This window comes from Nannobrachium achirus (assembly GCF_963921795.1).
Source record: "Nannobrachium achirus genome assembly, chromosome: 12".
Taxonomy (NCBI): domain Eukaryota; kingdom Metazoa; phylum Chordata; class Actinopteri; order Myctophiformes; family Myctophidae; genus Nannobrachium; species Nannobrachium achirus.
In genome coordinates, this window is record NC_137832.1 from 5,102,894 (window position 1) to 5,126,046 (window position 23,153).

Consider the following 23,153-nt stretch of genomic DNA (forward strand, 5'->3'; position numbering starts at 1 on the left):
CGACCATTTCTCGTCTAATGCAAGCAGTTGGAGCCTTACATCGTGGATATTAATGTGTTGCTGTTGTCCTCTCCAATTGAACAGCCAAAGGTAGAAGATCTCTAAGTTATTAATCCAGTGGGAGCAATGGTTTCCAAGAGGTTTTAGCAACTTTTTTAAGGCAGCGAGCGGCATGAGTGTGTGGAGAGGAGAGGAGAGGAGAGGGGAGGGGGGGGAGCAGCATGGAGAGCAGACTGCGTCGGAGACTCGGAGGGAAGGAAAACCTTTGATCTACAAGCCCACAGCACGTTGCACCCGCGACGCTTTGTGGGCTTGCAAATTGGCGTAGGGGTGTGTCTTGTGAGCCTGTGTATGTGTTTGAGCGAATGAGCACAATCAGCACATACACACCCACGCACACACAAACACACATCACACACAGTCAGTCCGATCGTCAGATACAACTGTGCGGAGATTTCTCAGAAATGTGCCGCGGTCCGGACATGGACTGCGGTCCGCCTATTGAGGACCCCTGACCCTGTCCTTCACACTATTCGGTGCTCAACTATTCGGTTTTAAAAGCTATCCAGCCGAAAACCGAAAATGCATTTTTAGCCATTTTCGGCCGAAAATTTTCGGTGCCGAATATTCGGCCTCATCCCTAGTAGGAGTGAACTTAAAGGAGTAGTTCACCCCCAAAATGACTTTTTTTCTATTGATTAGTCATGCCATGGAGACTAGAGTTCGATCATTTTTTTTGTTTTTTGTCGCATTCCTAAGACAAAAATGTGATAACAATAAATTTACCCCCATTCATTCCGGATGGTGACCCGTTTCGAAACAGGTCACCATCCGGAATCAATGGGGGTAAATTTACTCGAATCAAATTTTTGTCTTAGGAATGTGACAAAAACCAAAAAATATTATTGAACTCTACTCTCCATGGCATGACTAATCAATAGAAAAAAAGTCATTTTGGGGGTGAACTACTCCTTTAAATTACTGTATTGTAAGCATCTGCCTCCCCCCTCCCAGGGCCTGAATGGTTTCTCCCATGACTGTAAAGCAGAGGACCAGACCATCAACGGGGGAAACTCCAACCATAAGTCTGTGAGTCTTTATTCTGTCTTTATTATATATTATATAGTACAACATGTCACCTTTATTCTATCTTTATTTGACATTTATTTTAAGATTTTACATTATATTTTTGAATATATTCATGGGTTGCATTTGTAGTCCTAAACCCATATTGAGGACCAACACAGGTGTTCAATTTGTCTGATTGGCATAGAACTAATGGTCTACCTTAATCAAAAAACCTGTGTTGGTCCTCAAAATGGCTGGTGTAGGACTACAAATGCAACCCATGAATAGGGGCAATGCTCGGGGCAATGCTTGTCACTTTTGATGATGATGTCCATCCCTATGGACTTTATGGGATGCATGAGAAAAATGAATACCCAACTTAACTGTTCTGCTGCTGTAGACGATCCTCACCGTCATTCAAATCGGTGACTACATGACGCCGTTGACGGCGAGGACTGTCAATCTTACTGTATATACAGTAAAGATATTATTACTTACTTAATGTCGCTCCGGTCCCGCCCGCATCGGTAATGTCGGCGATTTGTTTACAACGCACGTTGGGCGTGCACGCGAAGTAAAGCTCCTCAATGTTAAGTCAATGGAGAGGCCCATAAAGAAACTTCATTTAAACAAAATAGCCATTTTGAGACATTTTGCAACAGATCTAAATGTAAACAAGGCACAAGGCAGGGCGCAGCCATCTTCCTCTTCTTGTCCCACACTGTCATGTGACTAGATGACGTAATCGTTGCCGTCAAGTGATAATCCAAAAAAGCAAAAACAACCCCCTTCCAGCCCTTCAAAATAATAGCGGCGGCCGACGGAGGAAACGACGCGGCACCAAGGCAACAAGCAACCTTCAGATTAAGAGGCACGGGTTGTGTTAATAATTCCTAAGGTTAATATGAGCATCAAATCAATATTTTAGTTTTTTTTTTCTTTTTTTTTTTTTGCACATGCATTCCATAAATTCGGAGCCCGTCCATACTGTCTCCGACCACTGAACCGTTCGTCCGGTTCAACTACAAAATGATGTCGCTTGCATCTTCCGAAAAGCATTACCCCCAATTAGAGATCGGAAAGCTGCACGCCGGAAAGTCAGAACTCTCTGACGAAAGGTTGGGTGGTTGGAGACAATATGGACAGGCCTTGAGGCTAGACCACACATGGGCAAATTACATCATCAACAAAGTCTTCAAAACAGACTTTCCCACACAATAATCTAGTTTAGTGGTTGAACTGGGGACCCCCCCACAGCACTAAGAGTTGAGGCATTACATTTTGTTAGATCTTCATGCTCACAACGCCTCTCAACTCGAGGTGTTTGAGCATGTAGATCTGCTGTTTTCACAATTTCTGAGGGAGAGAGAGATATTTGACAATTTGGCCAATGTTTAACTTGCCATTTTAGAGCTGTTAAAAAGACCTTAAATTGCCACTTAAGATAGCCTGTGCAGATAGCCTCTATAGCCTACACTTAAACTTCATGTTGGTTTGTTTTTCTGTTGAGTGAGAAAACAATGTTGCACATTAAGCTAATCATTCTGGGGACCCCCCAAAATAATTTGTGTGTGTGTGTGCGTGCGCACGCGCGCGTGTGTGTGTGTGTGGGGTGTGTGTGGGGTGTGTGTGTGTGTTCAGATCATGAATGGAGTGCTAAAATGGTAAATGGTAAATGGTGCATTTATATAGCGCTTTTAATCCAAAGCGCTTTACATAGATTGTGCATTACATTCACCCATTCACACACACATTCATACACCGGTGGCGGAGGAAGCCATGCAAGGCACCAACCTACTCACCGGAGGCAATTAGGGGTTCAGAGTCTTGCCCAAGGACCCTTCGACATTAACTCAGGGGGAGCCCGGATTCGAACTGGGAACCCTTCGGGATTTATACCCTTCGTGCTCTAATACCAGTTTCTCTACCCCTGAGCTATGCCGCCCCCGCCCCCGCTAACCCTCCATAGTGTCCCGGACCACCCTGACCCCAGCAGTGCTGCGACCCCCCCGCTCTCAGCCCTGCCTGTGAGTCTCTCCTTTGTTTCTCTTTAATTAGTTATTCTCCATTTCACAAACATCAGGGATCCAACACTGAGGTCTGAGATCGGTGCGCTGGGCAGCTACAGTAGCTTTACACTGAGGTCTGAGATCGGTGCGCTGGGCAGCTACAGTAGCTTTACACTGAGGTCTGAGATCGGTGCGCTGGGCAGCTACAGTAGCTTTACACTGAGGTCTGAGATCGGTGCGCTGGGCAGCTACAGTAGCTTTACACTGAGGTCTGAGATCGGTGCGCTGGGCAGCTACAGTAGCTTTACACTGAGTCTGAGGTCGGTGCGCTGGGCAGCTACAGTAGCTTTACACTGAGTCTGAGGTCGGTGCGCTGGGCAGCTACAGTAGCTTTACACTGAGTCTGAGGTCGGTGCGCTGGGCAGCTACAGTAGCTTTACACTGAGTCTGAGGTCGGTGCGCTGGGCAGCTACAGTAGCTTTACACTGAGTCTGAGATCGGTGCGCTGGGCAGCTACAGTAGCTTTACACTGAGTCTGAGGTCGGTGCGCTGGGCAGCTACAGTAGCTTTACACTGAGTCTGAGGTCGGTGCGCTGGGCAGCTACAGTAGCTTTACACTGAGTCTGAGGTCGGTGCGCTGGGCAGCTACAGTAGCTTTACACTGAGGTCTGAGATCGGTGCGCTGGGCAGCTACAGTAGCTTTACACTGAGTCTGAGGTCGGTGCGCTGGGCAGCTACAGTAGCTTTACACTGAGTCTGAGGTCGGTGCGCTGGGCAGCTACAGTAGCTTTACACTGAGTCTGAGGTCGGTGCGCTGGGCAGCTACAGTAGCTTTACACTGAGTCTGAGGTCGGTGCGCTGGGCAGCTACAGTAGCTTTACACTGAGTCTGAGATCGGTGCGCTGGGCAGCTACAGTAGCTTTACACTGAGTCTGAGGTCGGTGCGCTGGGCAGCTACAGTAGCTTTACACTGAGGTCTGAGATCGGTGCGCTGGGCAGCTACAGTAGCTTTACACTGAGGTCTGAGATCGGTGCGCTGGGCAGCTACAGTAGCTTTACACTGAGTCTGAGGTCGGTGCGCTGGGCAGCTACAGTAGCTTTACACTGAGTCTGAGGTCGGTGCGCTGGGCAGCTACAGTAGCTTTACACTGAGTCTGAGATCGGTGCGCTGGGCAGCTACAGTAGCTTTACACTGAGTCTGAGGTCGGTGCGCTGGGCAGCTACAGTAGCTTTACACTGAGTCTGAGGTCGGTGCGCTGGGCAGCTACAGTAGCTTTACACTGAGTCTGAGGTCGGTGCGCTGGGCAGCTACAGTAGCTTTACACTGAGGTCTGAGATCGGTGCGCTGGGCAGCTACAGTAGCTTTACACTGAGTCTGAGGTCGGTGCGCTGGGCAGCTACAGTAGCTTTACACTGAGTCTGAGGTCGGTGCGCTGGGCAGCTACAGTAGCTTTACACTGAGTCTGAGGTCGGTGCGCTGGGCAGCTACAGTAGCTTTACACTGAGTCTGAGATCGGTGCGCTGGGCAGCTACAGTAGCTTTACACTGAGTCTGTGGTCGGTGCGCTGGGCAGCTACAGTAGCTTTACACTGAGTCTGAGGTCGGTGCGCTGGGCAGCTACAGTAGCTTTACACTGAGTCTGAGGTCGGTGCGCTGGGCAGCTACAGTAGCTTTACACTGAGTCTGAGGTCGGTGCGCTGGGCAGCTACAGTAGCTTTACACTGAGTCTGAGGTCGGTGCGCTGGGCAGCTACAGTAGCTTTACACTGAGTCTGAGATCGGTGCGCTGGGCAGCTACAGTAGCTTTACACTGAGTCTGAGGTCGGTGCGCTGGGCAGCTACAGTAGCTTTACACTGAGTCTGAGGTCGGTGCGCTGGGCAGCTACAGTAGCTTTACACTGAGTCTGAGGTCGGTGCGCTGGGCAGCTACAGTAGCTTTACACTGAGGTCTGAGATCGGTGCGCTGGGCAGCTACAGTAGCTTTACACTGAGTCTGAGGTCGGTGCGCTGGGCAGCTACAGTAGCTTTACACTGAGTCTGAGATCGGTGCGCTGGGCAGCTACAGTAGCTTTACACTGAGTCTGAGGTCGGTGCGCTGGGCAGCTACAGTAGCTTTACACTGAGTCTGAGGTCGGTGCGCTGGGCAGCTACAGTAGCTTTACACTGAGTCTGAGGTCGGTGCGCTGGGCAGCTACAGTAGCTTTACACTGAGTCTGAGATCGGTGCGCTGGGCAGCTACAGTAGCTTTACACTGAGTCTGAGGTCGGTGCGCTGGGCAGCTACAGTAGCTTTACACTGAGTCTGAGGTCGGTGTGGTGGGCAGCTACAGTAGCTTTACACTGAGTCTGAGGTTGGTGCGTTGGGCAGCTACAGTAGCTTTACACTGAGTCTGAGGTCGGTGCGCTGGGCAGCTACAGTAGCTTTACACTGAGTCTGAGGTCGGTGTGGTGGGAGCTACAGTAGCTTTAGGGCCGCGTCCACAGAAAGCCTATTATTGCGACCGGAGGTTACAGTTTAGTATGAGAAATGGCACATCATGTCTTCCTCCGTCCGTGTACGCTTTTTTTTACGGTCTATGGGTTTGCCGTTCAGACATCTTGCTCTGACATCACTGTGATGTCAGGGGAACCACACTAACATAATCCCCTTTATGCCCATATATGGATTGTATTAAGCCCATATCTAACAGGACTTCATATGGGAATGCCCATATATGGAGGCCACATCGGCCACATACCACACTAACAGAATCCATATATGGCCAAGACAGCCCATATCTGTGTGGCTGGTTCTACAGACTGAGATCTCCATATATGGGCATGAGTATGATGTCAGATGTCATAGACGTCATTTCACATAATGAATAACTGAGTAAGCATGTTTGAGCTCTCACAGCATATCTCCATATACAGTACATAGATCTCCATATATGGGTACCAGGCCTCTCCATATTTGGGTAACTGGTCCGATATACATCACTGGCCAGATGGCCATTGTCGCCCTGAGGCTTTTTAATTTTACTTATTTTAGTCCGGGAAAAAAAGGGTGATTTTTGGCTGAACGTGGTTTCGACGGTAAAAGTTTTTTTCTCAACTGATTCTTGTAGCTTGGGGTCACCTCTTAAGGATTCAAGATGATGACAAGTGATATCCATTGAGCATTTTTTATTACTAGAAGCTGGGCCGCCCTTCGGGCGGCCCAGCGTCTAGTCGGCGACCTGGCCAACTCGGGAACGATGTAAATAGGGAATGAATGCCCCGCCCTTTAATGCAAACCCCATTATACCTGTTGTCATAGGACCCGTTTTGACCATCTGTTTGCCTGTGTCCATTTATGCCCATATATGGAGTTATCTGTCTGTCTGTCTGTCAGCATCCATTTTATGTCCATATATGGAGATCACTGCAGATATAGTTCTGGGTCCATTGTATGCCCATATATGCCCATATATGGAGATATCTGTCTATTTGCGTCCATTTCATGCCCATATATGGAGATCTCTGTATCTGTCTGTCTGTGTCCCTTTATGCCCGTATATGGAGATCTTTGTGATTCTGCGTAAATTTTATGCCCATATATGCCATTTGCGTCCATTTTATGCCCATTTATGGAGATCTCTGTATCCGTCTGTCTGTGTCCCTTTATGCCCTTTTATGCCCATATATGCTATATATGGAGATATTCAGAGATTTTTTGTTGACTCATGTGGCGTACGTGATGTCAGAGCCTTTTATGAGTGATGTCACAATGAGTCAGCGCTTGCGCCGATTTCCTCCGGAACAGCCTGATGTCAACAATCAGCTCCGCATAAGGATATTCCTAACGTTTCGGGACGGTTTCGGAAAACCGCGAGTCGGGTCGGGTCGAGGCCCGGCACTGCACTCCGTGCCGCGGCGGGGAACGCGCGTGCCGAATCTGAAGCCGGTGGGACGAACGGTTCTCGAGATACGCGGATTACAGACAGACAGACAGACAGACAGACAGACAGACAGACAGACACACAGAGACTTCTCACATTTATAGATAGATTAACCCCTTAATGCCTGAAACATGGGCTCCCATTGACTTTCTATACAGAAGGAAAATACCCAGAAAAAGATTATTTTTCTGGGTATTTAAGGAGGATCTGAGGGGTCTAACTAGGGGGTTGTCATGATGCTGAATACATTGCAGGCATTTGTTTTGCACAAAAAAACATTCTGTGGGCTAGAAATGGCCTCAGAAAATAATACACGTATGGGTGAGTATTCATGTTAGTCGGAGGCTGTAGCTCAGGGCTTGCTCTAATGATTTAGCTAGGGCGCCCGAGTCTGCGACATTCGGGGTCGCCACAGCGGCCAAATCAAGTTGGGCTCCCATCGACTTTCGTGATGAAAAGTGATGAGTCATCACTTTTGTGGGTGTTGTGGTGACCCCAAAGGTCGCCGACTCGGGCGCCCTAGCTAAATCATTAGAGCATGCCCTGAGCTACATCTGTGCAAAATTTTGCACTTTTAGACTGATTAGCACGAGAAAAAAAACCATAAGGCCTCCGACTAACATGAATACTCACCCATACGTGTATTGTTTTCTGAGGCTATTTCTAGCCCACGGAATGTTTTTTTGTGCAAAACAAATGCCTGCAATGGATTCAGCATCATGACAAACCCTTAGTTAGACCCCTCAGATCCTCCTTAAATACCCAGAAAAATAATCTTTTTCTGGGTATTTTCCTCCTGTATAGAAAGTCAATGGGAGCCCATGTTTCAGGCATTAAGGGGTTAATAATAAAAAATGCTCAATGGATATCACTGGTCATCCTCTTGAATCCTTAAGAGGTGACCCCAAGCTACAAGAATCAGTTGAGAAAAAAACTTTTACAGGCGAATCCACGTTCACCCCACGGCTCCCGGACTATTTTTATTAACTGACTTATTGATATCAGATATCACCCTAGAGGGTCAATATGTAAACTAACTGGTCTTATTACCACACAGATATCAGCTCTGAAACAGAATGGTCTGCTGCAGAGCCTGGCTATGGGAGGGGAAGCGCCTAAGGCTGCAGGTAAAGCACGCACGCACGCACGCACGCACGCACGCACGCACGCACACACACACACACACACACACACACACACACACACACACACACACACACACACACACACACACACACGCGCCCCCTTTAGTCTAGCGGTGTCCTCTGGGCTCCATTGTCTCCTAGATACTAGAGGCCTGCTCTCCCTGGGGCTTGTGTGAAATGCTGCGGGTTCATGTAGCATTACGTCTGACAGAGTACAGCACACTGTATACAGTACAGTACAGCAGCAGGGGTCTTCAACGTTTTCAGGCCAAGGACCGCTTAGCTGAGAGAGAGATGAAGCAGGGACCCCCACTACATTTTGTATTGTATTGTATACATAATTGTGTTATGTTCATAGATTTCTTAGACATACTGTACTTGTTTGACAGCACTGTCATCGTGTTGGAGTAATGTGTATTCTCACCCTAACCCTAACCCTAACCCAAACCCTAACCTTAACCTCAGTGAGGGAACATAGGGTTGAGGGAACAACCCCCATTTAAAGGTATATTCAGTGTTTGTATTTCATTCAAATAAAAATATAATTGGTACATTTTCCATTCATTCTCCTCACTAGAGGAGTGTGCTGACCATATAAGGACTTACACCATTGCCCGTGTTATGAGCATAGCTAGATTCCGTTTTCAGAGGTGGCCAGCCAGTCCTCGACCAATCAGGGTAGAGTATGGCCGTAGTTATGTTATGATGTTTAGTTATGATGGTCAAAATAAAAGTTTTGAGAACCACAGTCGCTCTGAATTAAGAACGTCTGCTAAATGCCTAGATTGTAAACTACTGAACTCATAAAATGCCACAGTCTCGTAGTAAATCAGTATCATACATATCCTGAAGATGGAGACGTAGCTGGAGGCCTACCGATATTCAGTGATTGGGTCTAATGATCAAAACGAGAACATTATAATTGTGTAAAAAATTTATAAAAAAACTAAACATTTCCACGCTGTAAGGCCAGTAAGGGACAAGATGACCCCCGGCCACTTTCATTATCACTGAATACACCTTTAACCACTTGAACCGTCAAATACTTAGTCTGCTCTTCTTTTCCCTCTACAAACCGCTTTTCCAAAAACAGCCGATCTACAAGCTTACAACGCCTCGCAGCGCTGTTTTTGGCTTATGTTCCAGTGGGGAACATTAGGGTTCAAATGGTTAATGTAAAAACCATGATCTTATATATCAGGGGCTTTCAAAGTGGGTGACGGGGCACCCTGGGGTGCCGTGATGCCAGTCTAGGGGTGCCGCGAGATAATTTGATAATATTTGGAATTCATCAATATCACTACATCAATATCAATTCACTATGCTTAGTAAAACAGACCTGATTTGCACTGTACTTGAGTTATTTTTCCATCTACGACACCTCTCTTCACCAAAAATAGCAGATCTACATGCTCACAACGCGTCACGTTGTGACACGTTGTGACACGTTGTGTGCTTGTAGATCGGCTATTTTTGGTGAACCTTCCCCCCAGAATAGACATGCTGGGGTTCAAGTGGTTAAACGTCAAGTATAAAATTATTTTCAGTTCTGATGGAAACGAATATTTCTCCAATAGGTTGTAAGATTCTAAAAAATAACAGTGTAATTCAGGGGTGCCGTGGATGAAAAGGTTATTTACAGGGGTGCCCTGAGTCAAAGAAGTTTGAAAACCCCTGCTATGTATCACACAAAGATTTGGAGGTCCCCCTGTGAGTCTGAGGACCCCTTAGGGGTCCCAGACCTTGGGGGGTGACAATATGACAGAGGTGACCGAGGCAGTGCCGTTGGTCCCTGGCCCGTGGGCTATACCTGTCACGTGTGTGCGTCGCAGCCGGTGAGTTTGTGATGTGGACTGGACGGGACTGGACTGGACTGTGATCGGTGGGTTAGTTTCTGTTTGCTCACCTTTTTCCCCCTGTTTTCTGTTCTTCCAGAGGAGGACTATGAGCTGGAGAGAGCCAGGGAGGAGTGGGAGGCTGTGGAGGGCAGCCAGCCAGGTGAGAGACTACATCACACTGTCAGGGTTCCCACGGTCATGAAATTCCTGGAAATATTTTGAAATTAGAAAAATATTTTTCCAGTACTGGAAAAGTTTTGGAATTGATCAAGGGTCCTGGAAGGTCCTGGAAAGAAATTGCCATTTATTGTCTTTTGGTTTATTGTATTTGGTTATTATTTTGTTAATACCTCTGAAATGACGAATTAAACATTGGCCAAATTGTCAAATATTAGAGGCAGAAATTGTGAAAATAGCAGATCTACATGCTCACAACGCCTCGCGCTGCGAGGCGTTGTGAGCATGTAGATCTGCTATTTTCTCAATAAAACTGTGTTATACAAAATGCCTCAACTCCTAGTGCTCGTCAGGGTGCCGGGGTCCCCAGTTCAAATATGATTATTTCGGGGGTCACGGTCTGAAGTTGAGAACCACTGGCATACACTACCTGTCTTTAGGCATTGCGCATAGGAGTAAGCGACTCGTTATTGAGCTGAATTATTGTTATATAGTCCTGGAAATCGTGTTAAATATTCTGGAAAAGTTTTGGAAAGGTTTTGGAAATTAATTGGTAAGGATGTGTGGGAACACTGCACTATACTTACTGTATAGTGTTTCATTTGGAATGTGTGATGCAGGCCTAGACTTCGTCATTTTAGAGGCACGGCCACTTGGCCTTTGGTGTTGTCCATATTTTGAGGGCACAAAGGCCAAATGCCAGGGCAGGAAGGCCATCAAATAAAACAACATTTTAGTCCATTGAAAGAATGTGTTGAAATGAAGGTTTAGGGATGATAATCTAATCTGCAGTGAAATAGATCAATGATGGTATTTACAATTTGATCCATGCTCAGCCCTGCACCAATCAAATACACTGGATTGGTTTAAAGATGGTTTAATGTAGGGGTTGATCAGGTTTTGGAGGTATGGAGGAGCCATACCTTTGGCTGCTTTGAAGGCCAGCATCAGTTTTCTCTCTAAAGGGTTTTAATGTTCTCTCTCCAAACAGCTCTGTGCGAGGACAGCGGTCCTGTCCCTCTAAAGGGTTTTAATGTTCTCTAAAGGGTTTTAATGCTCTCTAAAGGGTTTTAATGTTCTCTCTCCAAACAGCTCTGGGCGAGGACAGCGGTCCCGTCTCTCTCATCTCCTTCAACGAGGCCCTGCAGCACTTCCAGACCACCGACTTTGGAGACGTGCTGGTAAGGGGCAATTCTCGCTATTTCCACGTGTCATTATTTCGACTAAGGGTTAGGTTTTATGGTTAGGTTCAGGCATAGTGGTTAACATTCACCCGCGGCGAACAAATAGAACGTCGAACAAATGATATGTCGCAATATCGAAGAGTCCTGTTAAAATACGCAGTGAGAAGGGGAAAGAGACAATTGTTCAATCTGATACCAGGGCAGTGCTCTGTCAAGGGAGGGGGGGGGGGGGGTCATAGAACAGTAGTTTGGGAAGTCCCAGCCCCTTTCTTTCCTGAATAAAGGTGAAGTTTATCTAATCGCACCAAGCACAATCGGTAGACGGGTTCTGATGAGGGGTTGATGAACTGATATGTGTGTGTGTGTGCGTATGTGTGTGTGTGTGTGTGTGTGTGCGTGCGTGCGTGCATGTAGAAGAACATCCAGCCCACCATCCACAGGACGGGTCTGGCAGCCATCACACACTTCCTGTTCGGCCCGCCGCGGCTTCACCGCCACCTGCTGGCGGAGAGAGACCTGGTGTTCGCCATCGCACAATGTGAGCTCTCACACCCTCCGGTCCACGTCCACACCTTGTTTTACCACTCACCCTCCGAGCCATATCCTCACATTGTACTGTACTGTACTGTACTGTGTGTGTGTGTGTGTGTGTGTGTGTGTGTGTGTGTGTGTGTGTGTGTGTGTGTGTGTGTGTGTGTGTGTGTGTGTGTGTGTGTGTGTGTGTGTGTTGTCCAGGCCCCCTGGACACCAGCCAGGTGGTCCACATGCGTGTCCTCCAGACGGTGTACAGGAGGCTGCTGGACAGCAGGATGGACTGTCCTCGCTACGGGGACCACTGGGAGAACATCGGCTTTCAGGGTCAGTTCACCACACAGCACACACGGTGCCTGTCCCGATTCCCCACTGAGGCCAGGATTCTCGGGATTTCAAATCCGACCGCCGAGTGCTTTTCCCGACTTACAAAGACCTTCTAAAGCTACATTCACACTGCAGATATATAGTTGAACGTTTAGCTTGGTAGTTCAATGTTATCTCTATGGAAACCAGCTTCCATGCTCGAAAAAAAGCTTGGAAATGAAAAGTTTGCTTTTTTTTCACTAGTCCTCAATTTTATAGCAGCTTTTTTTTAGCGTTCACACTGCAACATAGCTTGCTTTGTTTTGCCCAACCAATCAGAGCACAGCATGGTCTGAGTAGGCGGGGATTCAGCCCCCCGAATCAACTCGTCTGACCACAGACGGAGCGGCAGAAATTGCGACATAAATATTTCAACTTTTTTTAAATAACGGCGCTATATATGTAATATTAATGATAATTTGGCTTAAATATGGACTTAAATGAAAGGATATACAACCAACAAGTCGTGAAAACCCCGTGTCCTCCCGTGAGCGAGTATTCCTACCGTAGGAGACGGTGGAACCACCGTCACTACCACCGTCTCCTACGTTTGGAAGAATAGCCTTCCGTGAGATCCCCCTGCGTGCAAGAGAGAGAGAGACGCTGACACTGAGTAGGCCAGCTGCCACCGGGTACTTAACATTCCAATCAATTAGCATTCCCTTTGTTCTACGGCTGGGCAGCTTTCGCTTTCGTTTCTGCAGAAGCGACACTGTTCGTTTGCTCGTTGAAACTCATATAACTCGGTGGCGTTCCCCACTGCTGTCCCTTCTTCCATTGGATGTTTATTTTGCGGCGCTTTGTCCGCTCTGGCCGTGGTCTGTGTCATCTGCCCAGGGACAGGAGCAGTGAGGGGAGAAGCTATGTGAACGACGCGGTGTGTGTGTGTGTGTGTGTGTGTGTCTCTCTCTCCCAGCCCACGTACAGGCAACGGTACCGACCAAAACGGCTCGTGAAGTTATTTAACAGCTTGTTTGAATGTTCTATTCTTATTTTGTTTACCAGAAAAAGCTTATGTAGTAACTTATCTCCCATCTAGAGAGGCTATTTTATATTATAGGTTTCCGAATGCACTCCTGTTAAAACAACCTGTTTTCTCTGATTGAAAGCAGGCTGACTGGTTGAGTGACAGTTACCTTGGACCGCTCATTTGCATAAAAATAAAGCTGCATGGTTTTGACCAAGCTGCCTGGTTGTTTAGCTCGCTTATTTTTATAACTATATATCTGCAGTGTGAATGAGGCTTAAAGCAGGGTTCCCCAATTAGTTTTCCCCAAGGGCCGAATTATGTCTAGGGTACCAAGCCGAGGGCCACAATATTGAATTATGTCTAGGGTACCAAGCCGAGGGCCACAACATTGAATTATGTCTAGGGTACCAAGCCGAGGGCCACAATATTGAATTATGTCTAGGGTACCAAGCCGAGGGCCACAACATTGAATTATGTCTAGGGTACCAAGCCGAGGGCCACAACATTGCAGGGGGCGACGGTGGCGTTCCCGCTACTCCAGCGACAGTTTTCATTGTTGTCGGGTCAAAATCTTGTATGTACAAAACCGTTCGTTTTGAATTTATCATTTTAAAAATGATTTAAACTAGTGAAAACAGCCGATCTACAAGCACACAACGCCTCGCACCGCGAGGCGTTGTGTGCTTCTAGATCTGCTGTTTTCACTACTTTTGTGCGACAGCCTTGTATGATTTGCGAAAGAACGTACAAATTTGGAGATACGAGATTTCCACCCGACAATGACGATACTTGTTGTTGCAGCTCTTATACCACCATTATTACTGGGGTTGGTGTGGGCCAGACAGTAGCCGCGGGCCGCCTATTGGGGAACCCTGTTCTAAAGCAGTGCTTTTCACTCTTTTTATCCCCCACATTGATGTGTATTTTGTCACACAAACGGCACAAATAGTGACAATAACCTTGCATCGTCTAGAATGAAGTGCTCACAATGAGGATCCATTACTAATTTATTATGTTCGGTTATGATTCTTTTTGTTTATTCTTTTTATAATCGATACTAGGCATGTAATGACGATTCAAACTGGACAATTTAATAAATAATACATATCGATTTTAGATTATTATTTCTATAAAAATAATTTTTCCAATGAAGATCATGGAAGAATATGGAGGGATGTCTGGGTATAAATTGAATGTATCAAAAACGCAGGTCTTACCGCTCAACTACGTACCAAACAAAGAAATTAGATCCAAATTTAGGCTCAATTGGAAAGCGGAATCAATAAAATATTTGGGCGTACTAATCACCCAGGAGGCTGACAGACTCTATGAAACAAATTACAATATAATAAATGAAAAAATAAAGAGGGACGTGGCAAAATGGTCAACATTAATACTAGACTTTAGTTCAAGAATTGAGGCGGTTAAAATGAACCTTCTACCAAGACTGCTGTATCTTTTCTTGTCACTCCCGGTTAAGATACCAGAGACACAGTTTGTAGCTTGGAATAGGTTGATTTCACGGTTCATCTGGGCGGGAGCTCGACCCAGAGTGAGACTCAAGACTCTCCAACTGGACAAGGGAAATGGGGGACTAGCGTTGCCAAATCTTAAAGAATACTATTATGCGGCACAATTGAGATACATAGTATATTGGTGCTCCCCTACGTATATAGCTCGGTGGAAGGACATTGAGGTGGGTCGGGCTCTCCCCCAAGCCTGGTTAAGTGGAAAGGAATACAAGGGTAACAACTCTATTGTAAAGGAGACACTGGGAGTATGGCACGAGGTGGTTAAAAAATACAAAATGTCAGGTGATAATAAACTTCTGATATGGCCATCTCAGACATCAAAATTCAAACCTGGTGAGCTTGATAAGACCTATGAAAGATGGAGGGATAACGGAATGACAGCTGTATGTACACTTATAAAGGGACAACACTTCAAATCTTTTGAACAACTTAAGAGGGAGTTTGGTTTAGAAAATGGCGATTTATTCAGATACCTACAGCTAAGGCATTTCTATGATACAGAAATTAAAAAATACCTATCAGCTGAGGGTAATGAAGTAATCCAGGTATTAACAAGTGCATATAAACAAACACCCTCAAGGATTGTTTCTAAACTGTATAGAGGATTGCAGAGTCAGCATGGAGGAAATACACTGTATATAAAATTGAAGTGGGAATCTGAACTCAACTGTCTGAGAGTGATTGGCATTCTATTTGTGAAACACAACAGTCCTCAACTAGCTCTAAAGGTTGGAGGGAATTCGGGTGGAAAAATGTGTTACGCTTTTTTATTACACCAAAAATCAAAAGTAAACAATTAGGAATGCCGCAATATTGTTGGAGACAATGTGGCCACTTGAATGCCGATCACTCACATATATTTTGGTCATGTAAGAAAATACAGACATTCTGGGACAGTGTTCTAAGTATATTGGAGAAAATCATGGGTTATAAGATCATTAAGGACCCCACGGTATTATATCTTGGCCTGATACCCGAAGACACAGTTGGAGAAGAGGACATTCACCTGTTTAAAATCCTGACACTGGCGGCTAAAAAAGCAATCACAAGAAGGTGGTTGAAAGAGGCCCCTCCTAGTGAGGAACATTGGTTGGACATTGTGGAAGAAATCAGCCTCATGGAAAAAATTACGTATAACCTGAGGACCAAAGCAGAGACTTACGAAAAGCGATGGGAAAAATGGTATTTGTATAAGAGTAAATAGTGTCCCCCCCCCCCCCCCCCCCCCCCTTGTGTTGTTGTTGTTTTCGTTTTGTTTTGTTTTTTTTGTTATTGTTTGTTCATGTCCCTTTCAGGTTTTTGCTGAATGTGGTTTTCTGCTTGGCAGTTTGTTGTTTGAAATAAATAAAAAGTTAAAAAAAATAATACTAATAATTTTTCCGTTATTTGTGTGGAAAATACATTTGTCCTAAAAATCGTGAAAACTTGTGACTCATGATTCGAATCGTATTGTGAGTTGAGTGAATCGGTACGTGCCCAATCGATTCAATGGATAAGTTAGTAACTGGTGTATGTATGTGTGTGTGTGTGCGTGCGTGCGTGCGTGTGTGTGTGTGCGTGTGTAGGTACGGACCCGGCCACGGACCTGCGTGGAACAGGCTTCCTGGGCCTCATGCACACTCTGTACTTTGTGATGGACCCTGAGACACTGCCTCTGGCCCGGGACATCTACACTCTGTCGCTACACCCCCAACAGGTGAGACCCTGTCACTACACCATACACAGGTCAGCGGTGTTGTACCTGCCTCCTTGTCGTACGACGTGCTGCATGATGAACATACTGTAGCTGATCTACGATCTTGTAGATCTGCTATTTTCTGCACACGGAAACTTGCAGGATGTGGGATATTTAGAAAGGTTTGCCTTCACAATAAAAGCTTATCAGCATTATGACGATGACAGTGGGAAAGGATAACGGATTCAGTGTCATTTCACATTGCAAAGGGAAGCAGGAAGAGTGGGCAGTGGGCACATACAGTATTTAAACATTGTGGGCACCTCAATGTTAAATTGGATGAAATTATTTTGACAAATAATAGTTTGCAACATATAAAAAAAAAGAAAAAAAAAAGAAATGGGGGGAAAAGAACTAAAAAGAACACAAATTGTTCATTTTTGGAACCATGAACATTTAGTTCAAAAATCTGAATTATGAACAATGAACTGAACTAGTTCATTTTAAAAATGGAATTTTAAAAGTGAAGTGAACTTTGAACTAGTTCATGTAGAAAGTGATCTTTCCCAACACTGCCGGTCAGGTGACGCATCCACCCCTCTGCCTGGACAAAATTAACAATCTCCCTGCCAAAAAAGACGTTTCTATAATAAAAACGTATTTTTAACTATGGACCTCCCTGCCAGACGTCTTCTGGACGTCTTTTTTAAATAAATAATTAAAAAAAAAAATTGAAAAAAAAATTTGGACCTCCAACAATGTACTAGGCATGATCGCGATTGCGAAATTGCATGTTTAACCCCCATACCAACCACATCTTTCAAACATGGCAGCCATGTTTGTTTACATTTGAAGAAAACATAAGGGCTGCCTTCTCCTGAATGCCTGAACGGATTTCCAAGCGGATTTTTTTGTTTGAAAGCTGTGCACATGCATAGTGCACGATCTGTGCACGAATGTGTGCACCAGCGTGCACACTATATTTTTTTAACCCTTTGTTGGCGAAACGGCAATATAAGAGGTCCCACTTTAAATATGGCACCGACTGAGTTAAAAAGTATGGTATCCTGACCTCATCAGGTCCATGTTGTTGTACAGTATGTTGTTGCACAGTAGTTCCATCCTCATCAGGTCCATGTTGTATTTTATTGTTCCAGAACTTTCCATTCAGCGTGATGTCAATCAACATGACACGTATTGCTCTGCACGTGCTCAGAGAGGAGGCCTTATCCAAGTAAGTCACCCTATAGCAGGGTTCCCCAATAGGCGGCCCGCGGGCCATTTGCTGCCCACGGGGGGCTACTGTCTGGCCCACACCAACCCCAGTAATAATGGTGGTACAAGAGCAGCAACAACACTAGTATATCGTCGTTGTCGGGTGGAAAAGCCCTGCTTCATCATACAAGGCCGTCGCACAAAAGTAGTGAAAACAGCAGATCTACAAGCACACAACTCAACAGTAAACAAACATACAGTGTAAGACAGGGTATCTGCACATTTCTGCACAAGTTTATGACCTTTTTAACGTGTGCATGTCAATCGTGCACGACGGTTCACGGATCGCGCGCGCTCTGCGTTCATGCCGTGAAAACAACAAGCTCTGGAAAACAACAGTCCTCATGTTAATCCATGCGTGCATGTTCATGAGAGCTGCCTAGTAGCGTAAACCAGGAAGTAATGTTTTTAATTTAGTTTGATAAATATTATGAAAATAGCAGATCATTTCAACGTTTCTGACTCTTATATTATTTGACAGTTTGACAGATGTTTGATCAGTTTTTATAGAATAGTTTGTTGATTACTTTTGACGCAGTAACGGTCATTTTATTTTATTTTTGAGGTATTAATAAAAAGGTCTTAAAAGTCTCTTCACTGTCATCTGGGGACCCAACAAGAGTAAAGGAAATTGCAATAATCCAAGACATAAAAGCATGCATTACCTTTCTGAGGTAAGCTTTGAGCCTTGCACGTGGCAATGAAGTATTTCTGAGACCTTCATGGTTTTCAAGGCAGTTTTAGAGCGGACTTGACCGTTTTGAGTTGCATGGTTGTGAAAACGGTCTAACATAGTTCACGAGCGCGCGCGCGCGCGTGTCCTGCAGAGGTCGCAGCGCACGGCAGTAGTGGAGAGAATTTGGTCAACGAGAAACTGAAACTAAATGTGGTGTCATTGACGTTGGCATAGGGTAGGATCAGATCTCACGTCAAGTTCAGAGGAGGTGTAGGATTCGTCTACACCACTTTGTTCCACTGTAGACGTGCAGAGCAGCATTGTCAAACCATCTGACAGGCATCTGGACACATATGCACTCCAAAATGTATATCCAACACACGAATAACACACGAAGTTCTTGTGTGTGTGTGTGTGTGTGTGTGTGTGTGTGTGTGTGTGTGTGTGTGTGGTCTGTCTGTGGGACGCGTACATGAAAGGGAGTGAAGCGCGCAAACTATTTCTATTGGCTTTCCTTTCGTTGTTAGGTCGTATTCCGGTTGTTCTGGGGGCGTAAAATTGGGGCGTTTATTTAAGGGCATGTTATTTAAATGACGCTAGGTTTCAGCCGGCAACGCTGAAATCAAATGTAGGCTGTTTAGGACACCCAATATTTAGGGAAAAGAGTATGCAGTTTTTTACACTCCATTGATAATGTTGTGTTGTGTTGTATATTTAGAGAGTGTAACCGGAGGCAGCAGGTTGTAGGTGTGCTGAATGATTTCTACGTTGCCACCTTCCTGCACCTGTACCAGCTGTGGAGGAGCGGGAACAAGACCATCCACGACTCAGGCTTCGTGCTCAAAGGTACAAACACACTCCTGACCTGGGGGCCGGTGGCACCTGCAGTGAGTAGCACTGTCACTTCACAGCTAGAAGGTCCTGGGTTCGATTCCCGCTGGGTGCGCTGTGGGCGCTGGGGGGCGTGTTCCCTCCTCCGCGTCATCAGCACCCACACCCTAGGTGGGGTTGGTGAATGGGCCTTTCTGTGTGGAGTTTGCATGTTCTCCCCGTGTCTAAAAAACATCCTGTTCTCTATAATGCCTCCCCCTGGCCAGCCGGGGCGCCTGATGGAGGGGAAACTGGTTGGAATAACGTGTTCATTCCACGCGCTACGTCCAGCCGGGGAATCTCCCCCTGTCAGGTGAAAAGAAGCCACCTGCTCTCTCCTCATGCACTGAAGGAAGCATGAACTCAGTTCGGGGCTCTGCCCAGGTTGGCAGAGGGAGAGCAGAGCCCAGGATTACAGCTTAGGTGATTGGCACTGGGTGAAAAATGGGTTACAAAAATCGTGGGATAAAAATGTAAGAATGGAAACACACCTGACCTGAGCCTCTAACCCTGCAGCTGCACTTCTTTTATCTCCGTTGCTGTCGAGCAGAAACCTCTCCATATTTAAACTTTTTTGTGTTTTTTGTAGTTCTTTCTTCTTTTTTCTTTATGTATACGATTGACCCAACTTGATGATCGAAATTATTTGAATTAAATGAAATCACTTACCCTAACTTTAATAAAGATAGGCTAAAGTGATATTTTTGGGCTTAAAACGGAACGTTATTTCAGTTAAAAGGCTCCAATGCCAATGGTTTCCATTGTGTTGAGGTGGTGTGTTTCTCTCTCCCGCCAGAGGTGGAGCTGTTTGCCAAAAAGAACCCCAAGCTGATGCTGCGTCGCCTGGAGCTCTTCCTGAAGGAGAGGCGTTCGGGGGACGGGGGACCCTCCTCCCCGGACCCCCAGGGACCCCCCCAGCCTTCCCCCAGCCTGGGGGGGGCCCGGGGGACCAAGAGCAAAGAGATGCACTTCACTGGAGTGTGTGACTTACCGCCGGACATGGAGGGAGAAGCCAGACTCATCTGACCCCGGTCAGGGAGGCGACCTGGCATTTCCCAGGGACGTTGAGCGCAACGGTGGGGGCCAGTGGTGGGCAAGGAGGTAGGGAGCGCCTCGCTGTGTTCACTTGGACCGCACGGAGGCGCCGGAAGTTGCGGGGGAAGAAGATTTACTATTCTGTCCCTAACGGCACATAACTCGGTCGCGGCGCTCGACACAGCGACTCGCTCGCTCGGCACTGTCTCACGTGGCTCATGGTCGCCTGAGATGGCCAGGGTTCCCACGGTCATGAAATTCCTGGAAATATTTTGAAATTAGAAAAATATTTTTCCAGTACTGGAAAAGTTTTGGAATTGATCAAGGGTCCTGGAAGGTCCTGGAAAAAAATAGCTATGCATTGTCTTTGGTTATTGATTTTGTTAATACCTCTGAAATGACAAATTAAACATGGGCCAAATTGTCAAATATTAGAGGCACAAATTGTGAAAATAGCAGATCTACATGCTCACAACGCCTTGCTGCTATTTTCACAATAGAACCATGTTATACAAAATTCCTCAACTCTTAGTGCTCGTCAGGGTGCCGGGGTCCCCAGTTAAAACATGATTATTTCGGGGGCCACGGCCTGAAAAGGTTGAGAACCACTGACACTACCTGTCTTTGGGCATTGCGCATAGGAGTAAGCGACCTGTTATTGAGCTGAATTATTGTTATATAGTCCTGGAAATTGGGTTAAATATTCTGGAAAAGTTTTGGAAATTAATTGGTAAAAATGTGTGGGAACCCTGCGTCCAAAACGGCCCATAACTCGGTAACGGCGCTGAGTCGGCTCATGCGACCGTCGTGACGCTCGACACAGCGACTTGCTCGCTCGCTAGCTCGCTCGGTGCTGTCTCACGTGGCTCATGGTCGCCTGAGACGGTGCGCCTCCGTCGTCATCACCGAAAACAAGCGCTCCTTTCCCTCGCAGCCCCCCGCGCCCCCACCGTTGCGCTTAGGGTCATTGGGAAAAAACTTGGACGCGTCAGAGAGAGAGTGTGAGTGTGTTACCATACTTACATGTATGAGGGCAAAACGTCCCCAAAACGGGGGTAATCGCCATGCTGGCTTGTGGTGGAAAGTTTTTGTCAAAATTCCATTTTTGCCAGGGACATTTAAAGTGACCGGACAATAATATGACCAGAATCACACTAGGAGCCTAGCCTTTAATGACCATAACAGGTCTGTCAACATCAACACTACTTCACACGTATATTAATACAAACGTGTGTGTGCTGTCTTCGGGAATACGTGTGTATGTGTTAGGGATGGAACGATATGAACATTTCATATCACGATTATTGTGACCAAAGAAATTGCGATTTACGATATTATCGCTATAATCAAAATCCATTTATCCTGGGGCGGAACATTTGCCAAAAAATAGCAGATCTACAGTAGCTTGTAGATCAGCTGTTTTTTGGCAAAGACATTTGATAGAGAGCGAAAAAAAGACTATTAATGTATTATAAGTACCTTTTACCAATCATAGAGGGTTTAAGTGGTACCGGATATGCAGCTCAGCAAATAAAAGGTGAGTTGATCCCAGTGCATGACAGAGGACGATATCACCATAAATTAAATCTCCACGATACGATTATCCTGAGTGTTTTTTTTATCACGATAAATGATAATATCATGTATCGTCCCATCCCAGTATGTGTGTATGTGAGGGTCTCTCTCTCTCAGGGAGAGAGAGCAGCCATATAACATACAGTAGAAACTGCTGTCTCAGCCCTCAGAGCACTACACTTTGATCTGCCCGTTCAGTAGGGAAAAACAGGCTTGTGACAAAGAGAATGGACACACACAGACACGCACACAATCTAATGTACGTCCGGGATCTCCCGGAGAAAGAGAGCGTTTTTTTGCACTTTTCTGTGGGTTGGGTGGGAATGGATAGCTTCGTAAACCCAGACTCTCCACTCCACTGAATTGGAATCAGAAGGCAGGAGGAGTCTAGTTTACTGGGCTAGGGCAGTGGTTCTCACCGTGTAGGTCGGGACCCCAAGGGGGGTCCCCACATTATTTTGAGGGGTCCTCCAGATGTTTTGCTAAATGTTAACATTGTTTTATCACTCAACAGTAAACAGACCGACATACCGTAAGGGCATCTGCACATTTCTAAAGTGACAAGTTAAGGACTTTAAATACATTGTTGGTACCTCTGGTCAAACATTGGCCAAATTGTCAAATATTAGAGGCAGACATTTTGAAAATAGCAGATCTACATGCTCACAACACCTCGGAATGGAATAGATGGAGTCAAACTAATGTAATGCCAATGTTTGACCAGAGGTACCAAAGATTTATTTAAAGTCCTTAAATTGTCACTTTAGAAATGTGCAGATACCCTTACTGTATGTCGGTCTGTTTACTGTTGAGTGATAAAACAATGTTAACATTTAGCAAAACATCTGGAGGACCCCTCAAAATAATGTGGGGACCCCCCTTGGGGTCCCGACCCACTGCTACAATTCCAAGTGCTTGTCAGGGTGGGGGAGGGGGGGTCCCCAGTTGAAATATGATTATTTTGGGGGTCGCAGGCTGAAACGGTTGAGAACCACTGGGCTAGGAAATGGAAGCCAAATCGGTATAGCTGCCAACATGTGTGCAGTGTAGCTTCCTAAGAGGTCCACCATGACCTACTCTTCTCAAGACAAACTCCAACACTCCCCTCTCAAACCTTTAATGTCAAGGACCCCCACAACACTCAAACCTTTAATGTCAAGGACCCCCACAACACTCAAACCTTTAATGTCAAGGACCCCCACAACACTCAAACCTTTAATGTCAAGGACCCCCCACAACTCTCAGAGTGTACAGAGTTCCAGTGAGCCAACATGCACAATATCATCCTCCTGGACTCTTGTTTGACCGG

At 45.9% G+C, this 23,153-nt stretch overlaps 1 protein-coding gene across 1 annotated transcript; it reads left to right on the forward strand.

Annotated features, from left to right (window-relative positions):
* The first annotated feature begins 2,883 nt into the window (after positions 1–2,883).
* Positions 2,884–22,508, forward strand: elmod3 (ELMO/CED-12 domain containing 3). Its single transcript, XM_080737962.1, has 10 exons — positions 2,884–3,095; positions 8,053–8,122; positions 10,076–10,138; positions 11,248–11,336; positions 11,754–11,877; positions 12,075–12,197; positions 16,304–16,434; positions 17,571–17,647; positions 19,083–19,210; positions 20,031–22,508. Exons 1-10 carry the CDS (start codon positions 3,006–3,008, stop codon positions 20,258–20,260), a joined length of 1,125 nt encoding a protein of 374 aa, XP_080594088.1. The 5' UTR covers positions 2,884–3,005; the 3' UTR covers positions 20,261–22,508.
* Positions 22,509–23,153: the final 645 nt, after the last annotated feature.